This window comes from Ambystoma mexicanum, chromosome 2q, assembly GCF_040938575.1.
Source record: "Ambystoma mexicanum isolate Mex_15411 chromosome 2q, UKY_AmexF1_1, whole genome shotgun sequence".
In the NCBI taxonomy this organism is placed as follows: domain Eukaryota; kingdom Metazoa; phylum Chordata; class Amphibia; order Caudata; family Ambystomatidae; genus Ambystoma; species Ambystoma mexicanum.
The window spans coordinates 1269624038-1269647468 of NC_090924.1; the positions used below are offsets into that span (position 1 = coordinate 1269624038).

The 23431-nt window shown below is 44.0% G+C and overlaps 1 protein-coding gene across 1 annotated transcript in view; it reads right to left on the reverse strand.

Moving 5' to 3' along the window:
* The window catches only part of AKAP4 (A-kinase anchoring protein 4), an 858685-nt gene that overhangs the window by 697184 nt on the left and 138070 nt on the right, over window positions 1–23431 (reverse strand). Inside the window, exon 3 of the mRNA XM_069648669.1 lies at window positions 14541–14642. Within this exon, the coding sequence (XP_069504770.1) occupies window positions 14541–14642 (102 nt within the window). The remainder of the gene's footprint in view (window positions 1–14540; window positions 14643–23431) is intronic.

Sequence of the window (23431 nt, forward strand, 5' to 3'; positions counted from 1 at the left end):
CGTTCTTGCTGGTAGTGCTTGTGTCACCCTCCTCTTTCTTTTTATGTGTTCCTTCCTTGCCTTGAGGCACTCGTTTTGGATTTGTATAACCTCTGCTGGTTTTAATAATGGGTATATTGTTTAGGGAGGGTGCGGTGCACTTCCCTGCTTCTCCTCCTCTTTCCCTTTCTCCGTCTCTTTTTCCTTTTCTTTGTACAATTCCCAAAGGCTGTAGCTGCCAAATATGAATACATACTTTCTATAATATCCTTATCACACTTTCCCACTGTGTCATATACCCACTCAAAATGGTACTTTGAAATTTTATCATGATATTGGGCATTTTTCTGCAAATGTGATTAAATGGGGCACCCATTCAGTAGGACATCATTGTCCCTGCCTTAATCCTTTTTTCAATGAAATATTCTTCTCCCTCTTTTCCCTCTTTACCGTTATTATTTTAAACCTTTACACTCTCACTCTTTCTTTAAACAGTCTCGATGACTCTATTTTCATTCACTCTGGCCTTCTCCAAAGGCCCTGCCCTTACTCACTGCACACACTGGCCTTCTCCACAGGCCTGCCTTGTTACATTGTATTAGTACAGACATTGCCTTCTCCACAGTCCCACCACCTTAACAGCAATTCCCTATGTTAGTATGTTAGAAAAAGCTATTACTCCTCTCCTCAATTGACTGCATCATTTACTCACGCTGGGCGGCTCTGCAGCTATTTACTAGTTATTTTCGGCTGTGGCTCTTCCATTTGTTCCACAGCCACATAAAACAAATAATACGATAACTTTTCACAACACAAAAACAGACCCTTGCTACTTACAAAACACGTGCGCCCATGTCCCTCAAAATAATTATTCCCCCCAAAAAAATGTAAAAGAAAGAAATTATGCAACTATACCAATTGCCTGAACTACGCGCAACTCTTGTCTAACAAGGGCTGCCACTTACTATGCACCCCACTGCTCTAACGCAGATATGCCACCGTCCACCTGCTGTCACGATGCCCGCTCCCGGGGAACCGGCTCAGGCCCTGCGTCCCCGAAAGCGGACATCAAGTCCCCGGGGAAGGTCCCAGCAACCCCTTATAGGGGCCCTTTGGACAGCGTCCTGGCGCCTATGGCGCCAGGCTCATAGAAAACGTCAGTCCTGGCGCCATAGGCGCCAGGCTCATTATGAAAGTGTTTGGGTGCACTTACCTGATGCAGACCATGCTGCAGAACCCCGGCCTCCTTGAGGCCTGAAAGGAACTACTTTATCTGTGGGACTCATTTACCACCCGGGCGTGGTCAGGGAAGGTTACATACCTGATTGGAGGAAGGACACATTCTAGGAACTTCTTCAAAGGCTATTTAAACCACACCCGATCAGCCACACGTGCTTCGCGTTGTTCTGCATCTAGCAGCTGGACGCTCACTGTGTCTGCTCCTGCATCTTGACTTCTGCCACACCTGCCAGCATCCTGAATCACCTGCAAAGGAAGGGAACAAGAGAACAGAAGAAGGAAAAGGCCTCACCTGCTAAATCTGCATCCCAGAGACATTTCGCCGACAATCCTGAAAAGGAAGACATTTATTTTTGAAAGCACATCGCATCGATCGCTGCAGCGCCGCATTCTACTCACCTTTACAGGGCGCCTCCATGTTCAGCAGCGACCATCCGGATTCGCAGTCGCGCCCCCGCGCCTAGGGAGAAAAAGCCAAGAACAAAGGTGAGAGAAAGAAGGGAAAAGGAAAGCTCAAACTCCATGTCAAGACTTACCTGTTGGGTCATTCCCTTTTCATTTCGGGTCCGCGCCGCATCCAGACATTTTCGGACCCCGGCCCCTAAGGGGAAAAAGACATCAGCGTTAATGAGTGAATGAAAAGACATTACCAAAACACTCATTAAAGACTTACCTGATTTCCCCAAGGATTTCACAGCTCACCTCGGGTCGGTGCCTGTTCCCCGGCATTCCGTACCCCGGCCCCTATGGGGAAAAAGACACTAGCATTAGAACATTAATGCATGGACACAAGGGGAACCACTTATAGAAAAACTTAACTGGAAGCCAAGCAAGTTTGGTTCTCACCCATCCGAAAATCCAGTGACCTAACTGGATACCAACGCGCCCCTGCATCAGAAGCAGGATGGAGAGCTCATCCTTCCAGACCCTAAGGTGAGACGCTACGGGGAAGCACAGAAGGGTTTGAGGAGGGTGAGAGGGGGAAGTGGGAGGCCGATTGCATTACCCCGCAGACAGTTAACCCCCTATTCTCACCTACAGAAGGATACTTCTGCGAGTCAGACAAGCCAGATCTGGGGCCCGGTCCAGTCCGTCTTCCGAACCCTGCGCATCGCCTTAGACGAGGTCACAGCAGCGCGAACCAGGCCAGCGCCCCCGTGGGATTCAGGTGAGCGCTACACCTGCTCCCTATCGGAATGGCAGACCTAACATCTATGACTGCTACGGTCCATCGCCTTCCACCACTATGAGGGTGCGTCACTATACACCATAAAAGTAATCTCTCCCGCCCTTAGCGCTTTCGTGCATGGGTACACTCATGTATCCTTCTAAGAGATTTTTCACTTCTCTCGACCTCAGAGTCTCCCTTTAAAGGCCTGTACTTCAGTCGGAGTAAAGGCAGCGCCGGACCAGATGGACCTTCTGGAACTCAACCTCTTCTTGCCTGAGCTCTTAGTACTGGCCAACGGGAGCTGTCCTGCACTCCTCCGGGAGCACAGCTCAACTTCCCATTCCTTGGTCGATAGGCTGAGCTATCTCGCTGGGGCCTCCACAAATATGTCGGGTGTCACCTCGAAAACTCACCAAAGAATTACAAAAGTATTCAAAAAGGTGTGTACACCAGTGCAAGAAGTAACACAGTTTTATTCAGGGCCCAGATTCATCTGGGACAGTAAATTCAAACAGATCGCGGAACAGAACGGCGTGAAAAGACACTGTCAAAGAAACGCCTCTAAAGTTAGAACTTTTATACAATGCAAAGTAACTAGTAACATAGAAAAATCTCCCCACACAAAGCTGATTGGCTTTCGCACTTACAGAAAATCATACGTTACATTTAATAATTGGGTCCACAAACCTTTCCACACTGCCCTCAATTACAATATGTGATGTCACAATCCACCCCCAATCCCCACAACACAAAGTTAATTAATTGAAACAATTGAGACGACCAGCGGAATTTTAATCAACTGCTCTGGTCGCCTCATCCTGGTTCACATGGGAAAGCTACCCACCATGTCACCGTTACAGCCTTGAACCATGGATGCACTGGTATACAAATATTGCCTATCAGGGACACTCTAACCCTTTTCCCAGAGAAATTGTTCTACGGGGCAATTTGAAACCGCTGTGGTTCTTTTCGGCTCCATTAGAAAATTGTAAGTTAGTGTTTTTGGATTATAAAATGCCCATTCATTCATTATTTGTTGGTGGGACCTGTGAGCTCTAATCTATGACCTCAAGAAATAACAACCACTGTGTACTTACTTCAGCATTGGCCTGGGATCGCAGACTCTGCACTAAGTCACCAGCCACAGCGGCTTTTTCTACATACAAAGGCCAACACATTTTTTCTGTAAAAGCAAGCTTTTAAGGCCTATTTACCGTGTTTCGTCCTTACACTAAATTTGATTATACATACCTGTGCCCCTGTATTTATGGATTAGTTTTATTATGGGTTTTATTACAGAAGCTTCAGAATGAGCCCCCCCCTCCTCGTTTTACAGTGCTACTCTCGCAGCTTATAAGTGTGCATTCATACCATGTTGAACTTGCATCTTTATTTCAGTGGCAACCCAGGTATTTTAAAATTTGCCAAAAATGTTACAGCGCCTGTACAGTGAATGAACTGCATACCAGTCTTGTCCGCCCCATAAGGGCAGCCCAGCACTGAAATGCTAGAGGGCTCTCCCATTTTTTTCAAATTTTGAATTACTTAAGGGTTCTACCTAAGTAGGTAAGGGCAATCCAGACATGGACCCCTTCCTCTCCATGCCAAGAGAGGCAAAGCACATTAGCCGCACCTCACTGATGATGCTCATCAAGGCAGGAACACATGTCTTGGGTTCCAGGTGGAACACTTGCTCAGAGAATTGCCTTGCAAGTCGATGCTGGACTGCTTACATGGGTGGGACCAGAATGGCATGCACATGGATATTTCTCCCCTGTGAAAGTTATGATAAGCTCACACCTAGTTGTAGACCCTCCTGAGTGAGACCCATTCCAGGGAACAGTTTATTTAGCCATGCTTGTTCTCAGTCGAGGGACACCCACATTTTTGCACATTTTGACAATACATTTCTCCAGTCTTTCCCAGTAATAAGAACCTCTGTAAGGACTGGATTGTTCTTCTGATCTCCTTTCTAGTGGATACATTTATTATGGAGCACACATATTCATTAAATCACTTTAGTTGGGAAGCTCCAAGCAGCTTGAATTTGAATCGTGGCCGTCAGACCATTGCACACCCTCATTACGTAAATCCAGACCCACAGTTAGGGATATTGGTGTCACAGGTATAGCTTTGTCCTGGTATTCCTTTTTGCTGGATGACCAAACTGAATCTTGTATGTGATGTACTGCAGGGATGCACACTCCCTCGTGTCCTCTTTAATCTCAATGTGGAATCGTTTGGCATTTCTTGTGTCCTTTCAGGGTGACTGTCTCTTCCTATTCTGATGACACCAGCTACTAATCTCCTCATGAACCTGGATAGGGAGATGGGTGTCACAGATTCTTGTTTTAAATCTAGCAGGTTCGAAGAGGAATACCTTGCTTGATAAAACTGCGGCCATGCTCTTTGGAGGGAGTGGCAATCTCAGGTGTTGTCACTTTTGACCCTCCTCTTTTGGGCCATGGTTTCTACCATCAAACATGGGAGATTTAAATATGACAATGGTCTTTTTTAACACCTCAAATGATTTAGGTCTCTACCTCTTCTTTCTTGTAGCTTCATCTCACTGTGCCAGCTCACTTTGCAGCTGCCTTTCCTGTGATACAGTCCCCTCTTGAGATACCTAGGTGAAATGTGAGAGAACCATAGGTCATGGAGAGACATGTTCTAAGTCTGAGATAACCAGAGGTCATGGAGAGACTTGGGTGAAATCTGAGAGAACCAGAGGTCATGGGAAGGCCCGGGTGAAGTCTGAGAGAAGCAGAGGATGTGGGGAGACCTAACAGACATCGGAGAGAACCATAGGTCATGGGGAGACCTGGGTGAAATCTGTGAGAACCAGAGGTCATGGGAGACCCAGGTGAAGTCTGAGAGAACCAGAGGTTGTGGAGAGACCTAACAGACATCTGAGAGAACCATAGGTCATGGAGAGACCAGTGTGTGAGAACCAGAGGTTGTAGAGTGACCTACATGAAGTCTGAGAGAAACAGAGGTTTTGGAGAGACTTGGGCGAAGTCTGAAAGAACCAGAGGTCATGGAGAGACCTGGGTAAAGTCTGGGACAACCAGAGGTTGTAGTGAGACCTAGCTCAAGCCAGAGAGAACCAGAGGTCGCGGAAAGACCTTGGTAAATTCTGAGAGAACCAGATGTTTTGGAGTGACATATGAGAAGCCTGAGAGAATCAGAGATCATGGAGAGACCTAAGAGGTTTGATGTGCTAAGAGAAAGAAGGGAATGTGGTTAGGCCTAAAAAACCTATGCGGACTAGACTCCCTGTAGAATACAGAACCATGAGTAGCCCCAGAGGGGACTTCCCAGGAAGACATCTGATGTGTGTTTGATATCTAGGATAGGAATGTACTATAAAGGATAGCTTAATGAACACTTTTTGGTCAATTGGTCATTCTGGAGGAATGCTGTGTTGTAGCTAAGGGTTAGCCTGGAAGCTAACAGACTTAGAAAGAATCGGTTTGGAACTTTCTGTTGCCTATCATCTTTAGACTTGTGTTGTTAGAATAGGACTTCCCTCAAGGAACATTTAACTCAGACGGGGACATTTATGACTTTTATAGTGATGAATTGTATCGCCCTGAGAAGCAGGGAGCACCTGAAGAACATTTGTTTAAGTCATCCCATCCTTGACACTAGTTTATTAAGCATTTCTTTATTAAGGACATAATATTTTGCTAGTACCTATAGGCGTTCATCCAACTTAAAACCTTATACTGTCAGCCTTAATAAACTGTTGCTAAAACATATTTCTGTCGTATGTTGTCTAATTGCTCACAAATGGAATTTGAGAGCTCTGACTCAGGGGGACTCACTCATCATCAAAATCTAGATCAGAATGAACAAGCCCACCAATGTTGCCCATCCGCCAAATTACCTGTTCAAGCCACTCCAACTTCTACTGCACTCAACCTCTTTAGTATAGAGGCGGTAACTATTTTATCCGATGATAAGGTAAAAATCAGAGCCAGACATGAGATGCAATTATCAGCCGGCACTTGTAGATGTAAAAGCCGGTGATACAGATATGGATTATCAAGGATAATTACAGGTTATTTAGGCTAACAATGTGCTTGATGACTATATGTGAGCAAATTGTTGGCCATACAGTAATAGGAGTTATCTCTCAAGAATCCACTCTGAGAAGGGATGAATGGTTTGTTTCTACTGCCATCTTGCAGAACTGTATGTCAGACACATTGGATGCGCCTTTTATAGAATGAGATGTAAATATTTTTCAGACTTACTCTCCTCACTTTGCAAGTGCCAAAACGAATGACAGGAAGCTGAGGGATGCCTTAAGCCAAGTATTATCAGAAGCTAAAGGAGCATTCAAGTAAAGCCCACATTTTGTAGAAAATAATAATGTTAAAAGAAACAGTAAACGAAATTCCAACTGTAGTCCCTAACCCCATTTTAGAAAGAAGTAATGGAGATAGCACACTCACCTGTGGACATCAAGGGTGTCATACTCAGGAACATGTCATTTCCTGATTTTGTTGGCCATGAATGAATCTACGATTGCATAATTGGGCGATGTGACCCAAAGCCTGCTTTACTGCAACTGTTTAGCCAATGCCCCCTTCTACGGTGCTAAAGAGGTATATTGCATCTTGCCCAATATGCCAAAAACTGCAGATGATCCTGTACCGAGGGCATTTGTCAATGCATTCTACTGCATCAGGTTGGAAGAATATTAAGATCTCCAAGCACAGAGGACAGATATTCTGCATCTAACTCTAACCGCATTCCTTCAAAACAGTGGAATACTGAAAGGAAGATGAAACCTTGCGAGATTGTGGAATGTTGAAAGGAGAAATATTTGACTCCATGATAACATCATAAAACCACTGTACCATTTGAGCGGGACAGACAGCAGGTGGGTGGAACTGCAAGCCCACTTGCTCCCAGAATGCTGAGCACCATGAAACACTGCAGAGTCAAGACTGCAAGCATTTGCAGTTCCAAATGATGCCGGTGAAGCAGCCCACATTTAAAGGCTTGGAGCCGACCTTTATACAATTTGTATACCAATTAAGACTTGACCAATGCTGAAAGATAAATAATAATAATTCAACCATGTTTCAAAGGAAATGACAAGAAATTAAACGTGAATTGGGAAGCATAAACCAAGTCACTCAAGCGAAGTACCAATCCAGGGTCATTTTAGAAAATCAGTCGCCGGACCAGAACATGCCAGAGAACGGGCAAAGACTGCGAAGAAGTATACATGCTTTCATCCACTCTCTGGATACACAGGCAGGTGGCAATCTGGAAGGAGATAGCACACTAATTGGCAGTTGTGCTGGTCCTACCTCGGGAGCTTGTCACACATAGATGAGAGGACCCAAGGACATGTTCTAGACAAAAAAGCATACACAAGAAGGTAGACCTGAGGTTGGGAATCCTTCTTGAAGAGTCCAAAAGTAACCAAATCCTCACTCAGGAGGGTGAGACTATCACTTGCCTATAAAGAACCTTAAAAGTGTGGGCGCGGAGGTGAGAAATACCCATTACTGTGAAGAGTTTTTTGATGATGGAACCAAAGTTGTGCTAAGAGCCTATAGAGGTCTGAGAGAACCAAAGGTCATGGAAAGACTCGAGAGAAGACTGGGAGAAGCATAGGTTGTGAAGAGACTATGAGAAGCCGGGAACCCAAAGGCCAAGGAGAGACATCTGAGTAGCCAGGGAGAATCTGGGGTCATGGAGAGACCTAGGAAGATTGGTGTGGTAAGATAAACAAGAGGCCGTGGAGAGTCCCAAAGAATCTATATTGATCAGAAACCCTGTAGAAGACAGAACTATGATTAGCTTCAGGAGAGGTCGGCCCAGGAAGGCTTTTGATGTTAGTTGGATTTCTAGAATAGGGATGGACTTGAAAGGATAGGCTTATGAAGACTTTGTGGGTCGATTCGGAGAACTATTGTGTTGACTGCCAGGAAAGATGTTCCTGCTGGAATTCCCCATGCTTCTAGGACGAGCAATCTCGTCTTTGGCACCTAAGGGGTTAAGGTTATCGTGAAAGGTAAAGGATTAATATAGAATAGGTTTGGACATGGTTAAGACTTTTACCCTAAAGGAGTTCATTATCCTGAGATGCAGGGACTACATAAATAACATTTTAAGTTATCCCATCATGGGCACTAGTTTATTAAGCATTTATTTAAAAGGGAAAGAGTATTATGCTAGTACCTACAGGCATTCATCCAACCCAAGACCTTAAAGTGTCAGCCTTAATGAAAAAAAGTTGTTAAAGAATGGGCATTCTGTTGAGATCTCTGTGTTTTGATCACAAATGCATCTTTGCAGGAAATGTTAACATGAAATTGTGCTTTTCAACATAAACTTTCACTTAACTTTTTGGGGGGTATTTTCACACTTTCCCACACACTCCTATTGGGCTTCACCTCTTCCCTCGCTGCACCTATAGATAACCCTCTTTCATCCTTGCATTGTTATTTGTAATCCTACCTTCTCAGTTCAGATTTTGCAACCCAATGGCATTTTTCAGGTGTAAAGGTTTTTGGCTCATTTTCATTTGTATTTATTGCTCACCCATTTTGTGAATGTTTGGGTGCGTTTTGATATGCTATGCAACGTTGGCCTATTATGATCTAGCTGTTCTTTTGCCAAATACATCTTTGCAGAAAATGTTCAAATGAAATTGGAATCTTGAATGGTTTTTTTGCATTTTGTATTTTGCATTTTATTTGGAATTTATAAAGCGCTTTAATCAAAGCGCTGTACATAGGTAATAACAATGGTACAATAAAATGAAAATGCAAATGACAATATAAAGCACTCAACCTTGTAAATCAATATCAAGAAGATGGATTTAGAGTGAGGAACGAAATAAAGAGTATAGAGAAATAGCGCAAAGACAAAGTGGGAGAGAATTCCGATGAAAAGGAATGAAACGTGACTTAGCACGGGGAGGACGAGGAACTGCGAGAAGAAATTGAGACTGGGAGCGAAAAGAACAAATTCAAGTATAAAAAGATACCAAAGAGGAATGATAGAACGGGGCTAGACCGTAGAGAGATTTAAAGACTAAACAAAGAAAGTAGAATTTTAGACGTGAATGAAAAGAGATACAACCAAGAGTAGAAAGAGAAGGAATAATAGAGTCACATGGAGGTAGAGGATAGAGATGATGGACAGAAGCACTGAAAACTGATTTCACTGGAGCAAGATGAGACAGAGGAAGACCAAATAGGGAAACAGAACAGTAGAAAAGACAAGGAAAAATCTGGGAAGAAATCAAAGGTAGCGATAGCCTGATAGCAACAGGCTCGAGAAGATAAAGAGATATCCCAAGTTACGAACCGTACACTGTTTGCTTTTTGTGCGTTTATTTTGCCTTTGCCCACCACACACTCCACATCCATTGCACCTATACCAAGGCCTTTTCAACTGTTGTGTTTTCATTTTTAAACTTGTCTAAAATTCGTTCTGCTCCCCTGTTAACACTACAAGTAATTGTGGAACAGGTTTAGAAAATTACACATATAGTTTAATTGCCAGAAGAGACCAGCCTCCTCCCAAGCGGAACCCTAAATCCCACACTACTAATATCATCCCTCTAAAGCTTCTAGCATTCCTCAAGAATTACCCAGAAGCCAGTTCGAGGGTACCACAGACAACTACAGTCCAAAAACTACCCTCATTTAGGAGTGCCTATAGTTCCTCCCAGTTTCCTGTCTAAAGAACCTTGCCATTCATGGTTGTTTATGGCCAAGAAGAATGTGCACTCTCCTGTTCCTTTGCACGTTGGTTGAGCATGCACAGGCTGTGGAGGAAGGCACCAATACCTGACCACCTCTATCTTAAAGGCATACTTGGACGGCTAACATTTTTAAAACAAATGGGGCAGGCTACATAAAGGCCTTGCACACAGGCTTTGCAACACTAGAGTGTTGTCCTTAAGTTAATATTTCTTATGACACAGATGATTGTACCAAATGCAGGACAGGTTAGCTAAGTTAATGTTCTCACATTGAGATAGTAAGAGACACCATTCCACACCACTCACACCCACAATAGAGCATGCAGCCATGCAGGTATAGCCCTCTGGGTAATGGTCTACGCTCCCTACTACTCTTCCATTTTGTACCCACCTCATTCACCTTGACCACAGTCCTTTCTGGGTTTAAGTTAACACCGAACCAGGGTTCAAGTCCAAAACAAAAATGTTTAGGGGATTCAATAACATGTACAGTGGGAAGTGACATCACCAGAAGTGAATAGATCTTGAAGACCAATATTCAAAGTTCATTCAATTAGCCTTTCTTAAGTGAGGAATGTGCACAGGATTATTTAGCATCATCAATAAACTAGAGGAGATTTGCCTACAAATTTGCTGGAAAAATATAACTGGTGCACACCTTTTAAACACAGGAATCTGTATTGAAATGGTCCCTCAGAGCAAAATCCCATTATGAAAACTTTTCGCACTATTTTCAGTCACCGTTTTTTGTGGTCTAGCAAGTAGCTTTCTGGGCTGCAAGATTAGCGTTCTGGGTTTGAATCCCAGCTTTATAGCAACTGGGCATGCACTCAACCCATTCATACATTTAACAGAAGAACACTAACGTATGCATTCTCAAAAACACAGACGGGGCTGGCTTCTGCCCTCAGGAATTTACAAGAGAGCCCTTTTATTGATCAGCTGTATGCCCTGATCTTTCTGCATACATTCTGTCCCTTCCTTTCATCCTCCCCAGCCCTCACAGTCCTGGATATTGCAAATCTCTCTGCTCCTCTTCTCCTATTCCCTTTGCCACTCGTCTGCAGATTAAAGTCTGGAAACACAGACTTCGGACAAGCCATGGCACTGTAATGCATCTATGCTGACTGGTGCAGTATAAAAGCAGAGCAACTTCTGGAGCCCCTCTTACTTTTCCATGGCAGCCTCATGCATAAGGAAAGAGGAAGAAGGAAGCCACTGCGGAAATGAGGTAAGTTGGGAGGAGGTATTCTTTATAAAAGGGTCCGGGTTGGGGAGAAGATTGCAGACAAGGGAAGCGACCATCAGATGGCTTGGAACATGGGCTAACATCGGGATAGTCATCCCACGTTCCTAACCTCCTGATTGGCTGCCTCCCCCACCAAGGGTGCTAATAAACAAGTCTTTGTTTGAAACTCTGAGTACTACCCAGGTTCACTGTGGGGTGCATTCAAAGGCCCGAAACAGAAGTCCCTTTCACATGAACAGCAGGATTTTAAACACTGAAACAAAAAGGGCTTGCCTTTGTTTTTTTTCAAGTAAAATTGAAGAGCCATTTGTAAAAGGGGCCTACTTGTCATTACCATAGGAAAATAAGCATTTTAATTCACAAAAGAAGGAGGAATCAAAGATCCCTTTCGCATGGAAAACAGGATTTTTAACATTGACACAAAAACGATTGCAAAGGTGTTGCAAATAAAAGCAGTTCAAATGTAAAAATGTATCACTACTCACAGAAATATGTCAGGGAAAAGACATGATGGGCGGTTAACAAAAAGCAATGTATATTATGTTTCACATCGAAAACACCACTGACATTTGAAAAGCCACTTTGTTTTCATGGAATAATTTCAGCCTGAGGCAAACCCTTTTTCTGGCTGTGGGCAAACTTCACAAGGAAATCTCCCACTGCCAGTCTCAATGTTACATCTCCCATCCAACTGCAATAAAGTGTCCTGATAAGGGTGTCGAAATTCAGTGTTCTCCAGACCTGCTGAGTCTGAAGGCATTGACTGCAGGAGATGTTTCCCTTGGTTGGAGCATGATAAATATGTGTGAAAAGGAGTGCAACAACTTCAAAGAGCAAGCTTCCAACACAAAGAGACTGATAAAAAAAACTCTGGCTACAGGCTGACCCAGTGAAAACAAATCGCCGGAAGGCAGGACAATAGCCAGTTGTCCTGCATGAAGATTCACAATTAAAATTAATATAAAAGGACTATTATCATTTAGTCATTTTTCTCAGCAACCATAGGGCAGATTTTCTTCATCTATGTACCATTTTTTGGGTAATATCCAGGCGATTTGGAGATATAAGATTCATCCATCTGTGACTCTTGGAACTGTAATGGCTATCTAAGATGTGTTTCTGACTGATCTGAACATGCTCCAAATGTGAGAATTGGAGAGCAGGTGGAGAATAAAATTAGGGATATGGGTAATAACTTGCATATTCATAACTGTTATGCTTTTTGTGGAAACGGCAGCAATGTGCCACATGGCCATGCTACATGGTACGAAGCTGGTGGTCGGCTTATCTAATTCCCTATTATTCGCTGAAACAGAAAATATATATATTATGGCAGTTATGAAGTTAGGATACATAACTAGTTTTTGCCAAAGATTTGAAAGGAGATCAAATGGCGATTACAAATGGAAATTGCCATATGTTGCTCCAGACGCCTAAACCAATCCAGACTTGGAGGCTGTGTTTGGGAGCAGAGATATGGGTAACTGTCCAATCGTCGTTGCAGGAATTATTGCAGGGTACTTCCCCAAGATTGTAAAATTGGTGGTGTTATCACTGCTATCTAAGGAGGAATGCACTAGGAGGAGGGGACATACAGGACAGACACAGACCAACAGACAGAGAGACAGAGAGGGCTGCTGAAACTTGCCATCTGACAGCTGTAAGGAAACACCAGAGGAGATTGTATCTGGGTGAAGCTTGTCTATTTCTAGGAAGGCCTCAAAGCTGATTGGGTCCTATGGTGGAGAGTGGGAGGCCATCTTTGAGAGTGGAGTGACCAGGCCCTGCCCTATCTTTCCAGAGTGTTGTGAGATTCAGCTGGCTTTCCTGAACTTTAAACAGAGGCTTCTATGTAAGTAGAATTGAGCCCTGGGAAACCTAAGGTGGGAGAGTCTGCTTGTCTTGAATCCTTTCCCTTTATAGTGGGTAGGGGGGCAAAACTGTGTAGATCCATAGCCAATTTAACTAAAAATATTCATTTAATTAATTCCCCATTTGACAGAACACTACGGGGTGAATTTTGTTAAAATTCAAAATTAACAAAGCTCCCTTCCCAGTGAGCGCTGAAAGCTCTAGCCTATAATTTAATTGGGTAATCCTTTTTGTCCTGCTGACCCCGACTTCTTTAAGGAAGAGGGGTATCTTTGTTCTTAAATCAGTCCGAACATTTTAGCCAGCTTACACAACACATGCTTTTCAGTGGAGGGGGGGTCTAAAATCCAAATTTCCCCAAATCATTCTAATTTTTATGTCCGATTGCCCCAACACATCCCAAAGTAGAGGGGGTCTGAAAAACAAACTGCTAAATCACCCTGTGTTTATTTTAAACCAAAAGTGTGGGCAAAATCATAATTTCCATATGTTTTTGTACCAATCTTTAAATCCTACTGCTAGCCTCGTATTCCTGCAGGAAAATCAAAATCACACAAGACTACATGATAATTGCTTATGTTATTAATCAGTGTAATTATTTTGTGAAGTGAAATTTGCAGAAAGTGAAGAATTGTGATTGTGTTCTTTTCAACTCACGTTTATGATTTATGTACGCTGAGAGAAGTTGATTGTGTTGTGCCATGGATAAAGTGCTGTTCGACATTTCCGTGCTAATTTCTATTTCTTTTATTTAAATAAATACCGATACATTTCCCATACAAGGCTTGGTTCTTGGCTCATTGTTAGCACAGGAGGAGGGATATAATGGGCATGTTATGTGTCTGAAGTAGTGCTAAGAGAATCATTAAATAGTTTGTTGCGTGATACCTTGAGTGGGCAGGGAAGGAACTCTCTGTGTTGAGGGTGGTCCCTCAATAAACCGTTACATCACAGACATGGATGTTCACAGTCAATTCAGCAAGGGCATCTGTCGTCCAGTCAGCCTACCCACTGACACGTCTCTGTCACTGCAGCCCCACAGAAACTAGAGTGTGCCTTATAATTAGATGCCAATGTCACTGTTGCAGCAACTGCAGAAGCCACCTCTTTCCGTCCGCTGCAGCATAAGCACCACGATCCATAACCCAAAACAAAGAAACACTTGCTGTCTAGGTTGTCAATCAGTGGGTATACCAGGATTTTGCATATAGTGTCCCACAACATATTCTCCCTCTATTCTGCTTCTAAAAACCTCAGTTTGCAGTTTGTCAGGATTCACAGAATGCACTCACCTCTCTAATGCCAGTGTCCTGGGGGTTTACCGGGATGTTGAAGTCTATGCTACACAATTTATTGTTGCTGTATAACCAATCACCGTCTGTTATAGTAGACATCTGTAATTATAAAATGGGGAAAGCAATGGTTAGATCGCAAGGATGGACAGTGTGCAGTGCTGCGGTTCCATGGCTTGTTAACCCATTGCTACATCTATACAGTGGTGTTATACTATCATATTGTATTTTCAGTCCAAGCACAGCACATTGTATTGGCCTATCCAATAATTGCAGGCTGAATAGATTTTTCTGGGTGCCACTGGCAAACTCCCGGAATTAGCCTGCTCGAGCGATTGCATAATCACTCAGGGCCAAATTCATGAAACTTTGAGCGCGGTGCAAATGCACCGTGCAAAAAGTTCCATGAATTAGGCCTTTAGCCTCCTCTTTTTTCTTGAGGTCTAAGCACAGCACACAGAGGGCACCGGTCAGTGAGTCACACCGTGCATGAGGTGATGGGTCGAAAAAGCTCAGCATCCACCTGGATTTCCGTACCCTGCATCAGCTGCATGTAGCGATTACAAATATGTACACATCTTCAGTGGCAGCATGCATAGTTGTGATCACTATTGCAGTTGAAACAATTGCCACAGCCACCCTGCGATTAAACACAAAAGTTCCTTTTTGTTGCCTAATAGCAGGGAAACTGGCCACAATCCGCCATTCAAAAGGAACGATGCATCCACTGGCACAAGGGTGCAGACTGCCATTGAGTCAATGATTGTGGTGCATCCTGTGTTCCTACACATGCCGTGAGCCCAGAGTCATAGAGATTGTGTAGAGGCTGGAATGAGCAGGCACCGAGAAGACATGGTGTCTGCCCCGCCTGCAATGGCATGATGAGCAGAGTCACAGAAAGTGATGGCAGAATTCAATACATACAATTTAGCATTTTCTGATGCCCGTATTCTGTATTACTCGTAGGCAGGAGAAAAAAGCAAAGTGGCAACTGCGTGAATCAGACACAGTGGCCCCTGGTACATGATTGTGAATCGTTTTACAGGGGTTTCGTAGTTCCATAGGTCATTTTTAGTATTATTGTAACAGTGATAACATGTGTTTCATGTGTAGCACTTCCTAGAGGCACAGTTAAATTGAAACGATTCTTTCAATAATACCACATCTTAGTGCTACAAGAATTGAAGCGAAGTCTATTGAAAAGTGTACCCTGTGTAGCTATGGTATGCGCTCAATTCCTGGGTCCAAGATACCATTTGGGTGCCCACGTTTCTGTGGCTGTCTCTAAGCAGCATGGCTGGATGAGAAGAGACAATGCAGCCGTTTTGAGGCCTTAAGGTGGTCCAGTTCATATGTGTTACAACACACACAGCAGGGACGTCATTTCACCAAAATGCCAGGGCTAGTGAAAGTGACATCACATGATCCTTGTCCTCGCATGACAACACAGGAAGTGATGTCATTTGACCACACCCGAAGTGACATCACAGGAAGCAATGGAACACAATCTTTCACCCCTTGACAAACCAGGAAGTTGCAACACATAGCATTGTTCCTAAGTACACTACCATAAATATGGTTACAATATCACTAGAATGTGATGTACATTTCATACAAGAATTAATCACCATATGCACCGTTAATATGAGTGTGTATAGGCCTATATTACCAAATTAAAATGCAAGCAGACGTCCAAGGCCAAATTATAATGATGTGTTATTATATAGCACTTACGCTCAAGCCCTTTATATAGAACAAATATGCATAAAATATCACGCAACCTATGTTGGTACTCACTTATAGACCTCAGAAGGATAAAAGGCTGAATTAGCTTTGCCGGGTTTCAAACCTGCCACTTGCAGATCACACACACATCGCAGCAGCGACCACTCGACCAACTGAGCTATCTTACCTACTATAGCTATCTGGCCGGCTATAGTAAAATGAGCAATTACATGTCTGAATGTTCTCAAAGTCAGAAAGTGCATTACACTCTGTAGTGGATACTATTAAACTAGTAACTGAGATTGAACAGCAGGCCAGTTCATCTGCAGGTGTGGTGCAAAGTTGGCCACATGTCAAGCCTGCATGGATCTACTTTTCAGCCTTCAGAGGTTGGCAAAATACATACAATTTGGAGGGTTAATAACTGTGTATAAAAGAATTTAAAGTAGGGCAAGAAAAGCAGCGCACTCACACGGCATCCCGTACTCTGGGCACTTGTTACCTCATACATGCAAAAAGACATGCTCAACAGCATGCCAGGGAGATAGGAAAGATAGGCACCTTGCAACAAAGCATTACTTGTGGCACAAGGAAAACAAGGACCTCTTTATGTGCTATGGTCAAACATTTCTACACTGTATACAAGCTTCAGGCACAAGGATTTTGACAAGTGACCGCGGACACCGAGATGGAATGTCTTTGGATGATCGTAACAGAGACAATGGCAGAAAAAAAACATGCTGTAACTGAAATAAGCGAAAAGCAAAATGCATAAAGTTTTCGTCTGCATTGTGAATTTGAGGTGTTTTAGAACAGACGAAATCAGTGACTCCCTCCAAGAAATGTGCCTAAAATAAACCTTTAAGGAGTCTAGCAATTATTGTATAGAATTCCAGAACGACTATTTGTAATTCCTATTCTTTATTAAGGGTCACTTCTCAAAGTGATACACTTATGGAACCCTTTTTTTTTAAGAGGCCTGATCAAGAAAGCCAGCCACTCCAGAAACAAAGAGCCACATGGTGCTGGCCACATCCCAGGAGCTTCCATTTAAAAAAAAAAAGAAAATAAAAAAAATGTATCAGTTCAGAAACCGAACTGTGTTGAATGAAAAGTAGCCGGGAGCCAGGTTGAACTTTGAAAAGCAGAAGGATACTATTAACCAAGAAGGAGGAAAACCAGATACAGAGGAGTCAGACACTACGTGGGTGCTCGCGCAGGAAACTCTGGGTAATTAACCAGAAGGCCTTGCTTGGAAAGAGGCAACGAATGGTCACAGTGGTCATACGGGGCTCTTGTAAAATCCTCTGTACCGTCAAAGTCTTTGACTGACAGAGAACTGTGAAAGCTAGGGGAAGTGAATCCTGCATGGTGAAAATTAGCACATGAACTGTGTTTCGTGAAGATTAGCAAGAGTGCACCCGGCCAAGTGATGCTAATGAAAAGGGGCCAAGTCTAAAAGTCCCATGAGGAATAGTTGGTAAAGGCTGTCAAAAGTGAGCCGGGCAGAGGGAAGCCGACAATCCAGAATAGTGTGGGGAACGAAGTGAACCCTACCAAGGGGTGTATGCAGTGAATAATCTGTTACAAACGTCGGCGAGAGTAAACTCGGCAGAGGGAAGCCGACATCCAAGGGAAAAGACCGAACTTCTGTTTAAAAAGACATTGGGCCTCATTACAACGCTGGCGTTGGACCATGGTGCTATTAGCACCATGGTCCATGCCGCATTCCGCCATGGTGGATGGCGGATTTACCGCCCCATTCCAAGGTTGGTGGGGCGGTAAATCCCCATTCACCATGGCCCCTTACCCATTCCCATTTTTGACCCAAAGGGCTCAATGGGAATGGGGAAGGCGCTAATTACGGCACCGTAAATTACGGTGCCGTAATTAGCACCAAGGTCGCTTAGCGCCTTGGACTTTAACGCCTGCAAAAAGCAGGCGTTAAAGTGGGAATCTGGCGTTAAGGGTTTAACGGCGCCACAGACTTTTACGGCGCCGTTAACCCCTTAACGCCAGGGTTGTAATGAGGCCCATTAAGATTTGACCCAGCCGATGGAGATCCAGGGGTGGATAGTTATCACCCCAAAGTTCACTGAGAAAGAAATTGTCGTAGTAATGTGTTGAATACAATTTCACCCAAAGTGTTCGTAGAACGGAACTTTGAATTTCTTTGTTGAGAGCATGAGGCCTCGAAGGCAAGATACTTTTCATTACAAAGAGACTTAACCATCATAGAACCTGATAGCTGATTCGGAACTGTTAGCTCGTGCTGGGAAGGCTCGAGCATGTGCTGTGCTCCAGAGTCCCACTTTGTCCCATGCTAAAAATGTGGGTAACGGAGACCTCAAGGCAATCACATCTTGACTTATTATTTGTGAACACTTTTTTTCTTAATTTTGAATATCCTATCCCACACTCTTTCTGTAATTAGTTGTAAGGAATTGGCAATATTTATTTTTTAGTAAAGGCTTTTTACTTTTACCAGACGCCACAAGGACTGCCTTATTTTTCATTTGATGGTCGACGCTTGCTCCCATCTTAGATTTAGGTTTAGTTTAGGCGTTTTTCCACCCTGCATTTACAGTTTAATAAACACCCTTGAACTGTGAGAACTTGTGCCTGTTTTTACTGTTGTCACCATGAGTTCCTTACATCACGCCATGAAAGTAATGGGCTAAAATGCTTCTTTTACAGACTCAGGCTGACCCATACGGCAATCAATGCACAAACAGAAAATGCTAGAGTGGGCCTGTTTTTTTGGTCAAATTGAGTGACTTTTTTGGCCCATATGTGCCAGTTTCTATACCATGCGACTGGTAGTTTTGACTAGTATTACTGAATAAATATTCCTTAAAATGCACAATGTGCATGATATTTTATTTAAAAAACTCCCCCTTGGGTACTACTCCAACAGGCTGTCAAACAAGGAATGAAATGCCATTTGCACCTCTGGGCCACCTTTTCATTGGTGCCTGAGAATATTGTATGCTCCAGTCCCACCATGTTCCTTTGCCTTAAGCTTGCATGCTTTGGCTGTGAGAGTAAAACTATTTGCTGCTCACTGCGATAATTAAAATGCAATTAACCTTTGCTAGTGAAGATTCACTTCATTATTTTTTTAAATAAAGCAATGAATTATATTTTGGTTCTGACCGCACAACACGCTTCGGAAGTATTTTCCTTAATCGAGTACTAGGACTCCATATTGGTTAATACTAGTAGTAACAATCAGGGTCGGACTGGGACAAGAAATAAGCCGGGTCACCCAAAATAAGTGGCCCACCCCTCACCTCAAAAAAATGGCCCACCCCTCGCCTCACGACCCTTGACCTCTGATGACATCACCGGAAGTGATGTCATTTGAACCCACCCCAAAGTGACATTGCGGGAAGCGATGAAACACGACCTTTCACTCCTTGACAAAACAGGAAGTCGCATCAAATAGCATTGTTCCTAAGTACACTAAATTACTGTGAATTCAAGCAGACGTCCAAGGCCAAATAATAATATGTTATTGTATAGCACTTACAAAGCTCTTTTTTATAGAACAAATATGCATACAATATCACCCTACCTGTGTTGGTACTCATTTATTGACCTAAGAAGGATGAAAGGCTTTTTGAAAAAAAAGATTTTCAAATTTGTATTTCTAAACCGGTCCAGGCATGGCCAGAAACCGGCCCCCACTCTCCAGGGACGATTTCGGCCCGACCACGAGCCGAAAGACCGAGGGTCCAATCCGACCCTTGTAACAATGAGTCCAGTTCCTATCTAACTTTAAAATAAACACTACCAGGAGATGACAAAAGCCCTGGCCATGACGAGCAAATAGCATAAAGAGCAACAAGCCAATGGCATAAAGAGCAAGCAAACAGCAAAAGCACACGTGAAGCACTCTGAATTTAAATGGAATGAGTTGGAGACAAGCCACAGTCTGTGCAACACGTTTCTGTCACCATATGTCATGCAGCGCTATACCCTGTGGAGGAAGTGGAGAAAAAGAGGCATAAGATACATTCATGTCCCCTCAAAGGTGGCGCTCAAATGGGTAACAGGTGATAATCTACAGCTGCGGTCTAGTGGTTTCAAAGATGTCTGCCGACATTTCAACATGGGCCAGAGTTACCACGCAATAGTTTAAATAGCTTCAACATCACAACGCGGTGCATTGCTTCTTACTTCACTCAGCGCTCTTGTGAGTATTCTTCATGTCATAGCTTTCCCTTATGAATCCTTTCATATTTCCCTTTCGCCCTTCCGGTCTATCTCTATCCCTTTTCTTCCTTTTTCTCTCTTTGCAACCTTGCCTACTGAGGTCTGTGTATTTTTGCTTCATGAGACGTCTGCACTGCAGTTCTATCCCAGCACGCAGCCCGTTCACCATTCTTGGATCCCTGATCAGCTGCACAACTCATTCTTCATTCAAAGACCCCCTGCAATGACAAGCGTGTCTCCAACACCTTGCGGCTTTCAATTCCTTTACGTTTGTTTACCCACCCACAGCAGCACATCCCATGCCTTGCTCCTGCACAGAGGGGTTTCACATATAGGCTCCGGATTACATTGTACACAGAGTGAGTCCTCCCACTAACGCCTGTTAAACATTCAATAGATTCATAGAATCTTCCAGTGCATGAGATTGGGTCACACGCAACAGAGGAGTCAGGCACCACGTGAGTGCTCGCTCAGGAAACTCTGGGCGATTACCCGATTGTTGAAACTACTGTTACCAGAAGGCCTTGGGAAAGGTGGGAAAGGGGTCAGAGTGGTCATACAGGGGTCCAGTAAAATCCTTTGTACAGTCGAAAGTCTTTGACCGACAGATGATTGTGAAGCTAAGGGAAGTGACTCCTGCATCGTAAGAACTGATTGAGAAAATGTGCGATTGACAAAGTTGGCAAGAGTGAACCCGAAGGAGGGATGCCAATAAACCGGGGGTTAAGTCTAAAGTCCCAATATACAGTGTGTTGACAAAAGTGAACCCAGCAAAGAGATGTCCACAGTGAATTGTTTAAAAAAAATTAAGATTTGTGAATGTCATGGATGAATTGTGTTGAAAGCAGTAGTGAACCCGACGGAGAGAAGCTAACATTCGAGAATGGTCTGAGCCCGGTTGAGGGGGACCTAGGAGTGAAAAGGCATCACCCATCGTACAAGCAGAAAATAACTTTTGTTTATTATTTTTTTGAAACACATCAGGTCCTCAGAGGTGAGAGACTTTTTGTAGAAAAGAGATTTAACCACTGAAGGCCCTGGTTGCTGAGAGAAGAACTGTTGAATTGTGCTGGGAAAGCTTGAAGTGTGTGTTGTGCTCCAGAATGCTACCTTGTCCCGTGCTGAAAACGTGCTTCTCTATCGAATGCACCTAATAAAGGATATCGAATATCCTGCTCTCCTCACTAAATCTGATAGGAAGAAGTTTAAAAAGGACATCCTGGTCTCCAACCCAGTCCTCCCTATCACTGATACCTATACCAGTGCCTCCTCCAGGAAAACCCTCAACGACATCCTCTTTGTCGTTCCCTCACCAGACCTATGAACTCTACATATAGTCTCTGTGTTCTCTCCATTCTCTTCTTCTCCCATTAACAGTGGCAACCGGTGGGAGGCCCTTCTGGCCTCCTTGCACTCCTCTAAGGTCATCATTAATGGTTACTTGAATGGTACCCTCTTGGTCCAAGGCCCTCAAGCCAACCTTCTTCTCTTTAATAGACGATTGCCGCGCCTCTTCAATTTCCATTCTTCTCCTGCTGTCCCCTCTCTGCCCTCCACGACTACCTTGCCCTCTCCTCCTTTCTCTTCTGCCCCCCTCAGGCTTCTTCTACACCTCTGCAGGGCGTACCTCTGATTTGTACCCCTCCCCGGAAGTCTTTCAAGGGCAGCAACCTTCTCCATATCCACAGTCTGTACAACACATTTCTGTCACCATATGTCATGCAGCGCTATACCCTGTGGAGGAAGTGGAAAAAAAGAGTCATAAGATACATTCATGTCCCTTCCAAGGTGGTGCTCAAATGGGTAACAGGTGATATCTACAGCTGCGGTCTAGTGGTTTCAAAGATGTCTGCCGACATTTCTACATGGAAATTGACAAGGGAGGTCCTGGGAGTCTCTCTGCCAGACATTAGTCCTGGTTACGAGAGACTTACCCAGAGTCTTTAGCTCACTATCTTTCACAGAGAAGAAATATCCCAAACATATCAGTCTTTGTCCTGCCCTGGGGCAGTCCAGCACCGAAATGCTAGGCAATTCTCCTCTGAACAAGAGTACCAACAGCATCCCCAGACACGTGTTTCGGTCTGGTTGGACCTCATCAGTAGGGAGGAGCTGTGCCTCTCTAAGAATAGTGAGCAAGGGGTCCACGTCTGGATTCCCCTAGTAACTTAGGGTGAGACCCAAAGTTACTTAAATATGCAAATTGACAAGGGGGGTCCTGGGAGTCTCTCTGCCAGACATTAGTCCTGGTTACGAGAGACTTACACAGAGTCTTTAGCTCACTATCTTTCACAGAGAAGAAATATCCCAAAAATATCAGTCTTCGTCCTGCCCTGGGGCAGTCCAGCACCAAAATGCTAGCCAATTCTCCTCTGAACAAGAGTACCAACAGCATCCCCAGACACATGTTTCGGTCTGGTTGGACCTCTTCAGTAGGGAGGAGCTGTCCCTCTCTAAGAATAGTGAGCAAGGGGTCCAGGTCTGGATTTCCCTAGTAACGTAGGGTGAAACCCTAAGTTAATCATTAATGGTTACTTGAATGGTACCCTCTTGGTCCAAGGCCCTCAAGCCAACCTTCTTCTCTTTTATAGACGATTGCCGCGCCTCATCAATTTCCATTCTTCTCCTGCTGTCCCCTCTATGCCCTCCATGGCTACCTTGCCCTCTCCTCCTTTCTCTTCTGCCCCCCTCAGGCTTCTTCTACACCTCTGCAGGGCGTACCTCTGATTTGTACCCCTCCCCGGAAGTCTTTCAAGGGCGGCAACCTTCTCCATATCGCCACCCTAAACTCACGCACAGCTGTCAAACACTCCTCTGACATCTGCCGCCTCCTGGAGGAACTTGACCTTGATGTCCTCGGTCTCGCCGAAACAAACAACAACCGCGGGAGGCATGAGGGAACAACAGGCACAAGCGATCCCTCAAACAGGTTAATAATGTTACATTTC